We start from the raw sequence: 683 nt of genomic DNA on the forward strand, positions 1-683 counted from the left end.
GCTGCAGCTGGTGCATATGTGACTGAGCGCTGGGGCCCAGTACCATCCCTGCCCTGTGCCACAGTGGAAGATTTCCCAGGTTAAATGTCTCAAGGCTGACCCAGGAGCTGGCGCTGGGGCAGGCAGAGTGGAGTCAGAGTGCTATAAAAAGCTCACGTGGTGCAGCCGATGGGCTGGATCCAGCCCACAGCCGCTTCCAGGAGGCTCCCAGCCCTTCGTGCCAGGGCAAGAACTGGGAGGCTGCCCAAACAGCCAGCTGTTGCCTCTGCAATTGGGATCGAGCCCAGGGCTGGTGCTGGGGCTGAAAACACTGCCAGGCTGGTGGGATGGGGCCAGGAACGTCCCATGTGCCTGTAAGGGCATGGCAAGGCCTCAAACCAGCTCACAAAACCAGAGAGCTGGGGCCACCTCATACCTTGCGCTGCCTCCCAGCTTGATCGCCACCTTGCCCAGGGCCTTGTCCAGGTCGTCGTGAACCAGGTAAATGTCTTCTGGGCAGAGGCTGTAGATCTCAGCTTCGGGAACAGAAATACAACCCAAGAAATAAGGGGGAGGAACAGAAATACAAACCCAAGAAATAAGGGGGAGGCAAGACTCACCGGGCCTTGACCCTGCAGAGCGGGGCTGCAGGGACCCACGCTGGCAGGGGGACAGCAGGGCTGTCACCGGGTCCGGTGGCACAG

The 683-nt window shown here is 60.3% G+C and overlaps 1 protein-coding gene across 1 annotated transcript in view; it reads right to left on the bottom strand.

Moving 5' to 3' along the window:
* Window positions 1-515, bottom strand: part of PTRH1 (peptidyl-tRNA hydrolase 1 homolog (S. cerevisiae)) — a gene marked incomplete at its 5' end in the record, with an annotated part of 1,421 nt that extends 906 nt beyond the window's left edge. The window contains one exon of the mRNA XM_009698726.1: window positions 416-515. Within this exon, the coding sequence (XP_009697028.1) occupies window positions 416-515 (100 nt within the window). The remainder of the gene's footprint in view (window positions 1-415) is intronic.
* Window positions 516-683: the final 168 nt, after the last annotated feature.

The sequence above is a fragment of the Cariama cristata genome, unplaced genomic scaffold (genome assembly GCF_000690535.1).
Source record: "Cariama cristata isolate BGI_N322 unplaced genomic scaffold, ASM69053v1 scaffold21804, whole genome shotgun sequence".
Classification (NCBI taxonomy): Eukaryota; Metazoa; Chordata; class Aves; order Cariamiformes; family Cariamidae; genus Cariama; species Cariama cristata.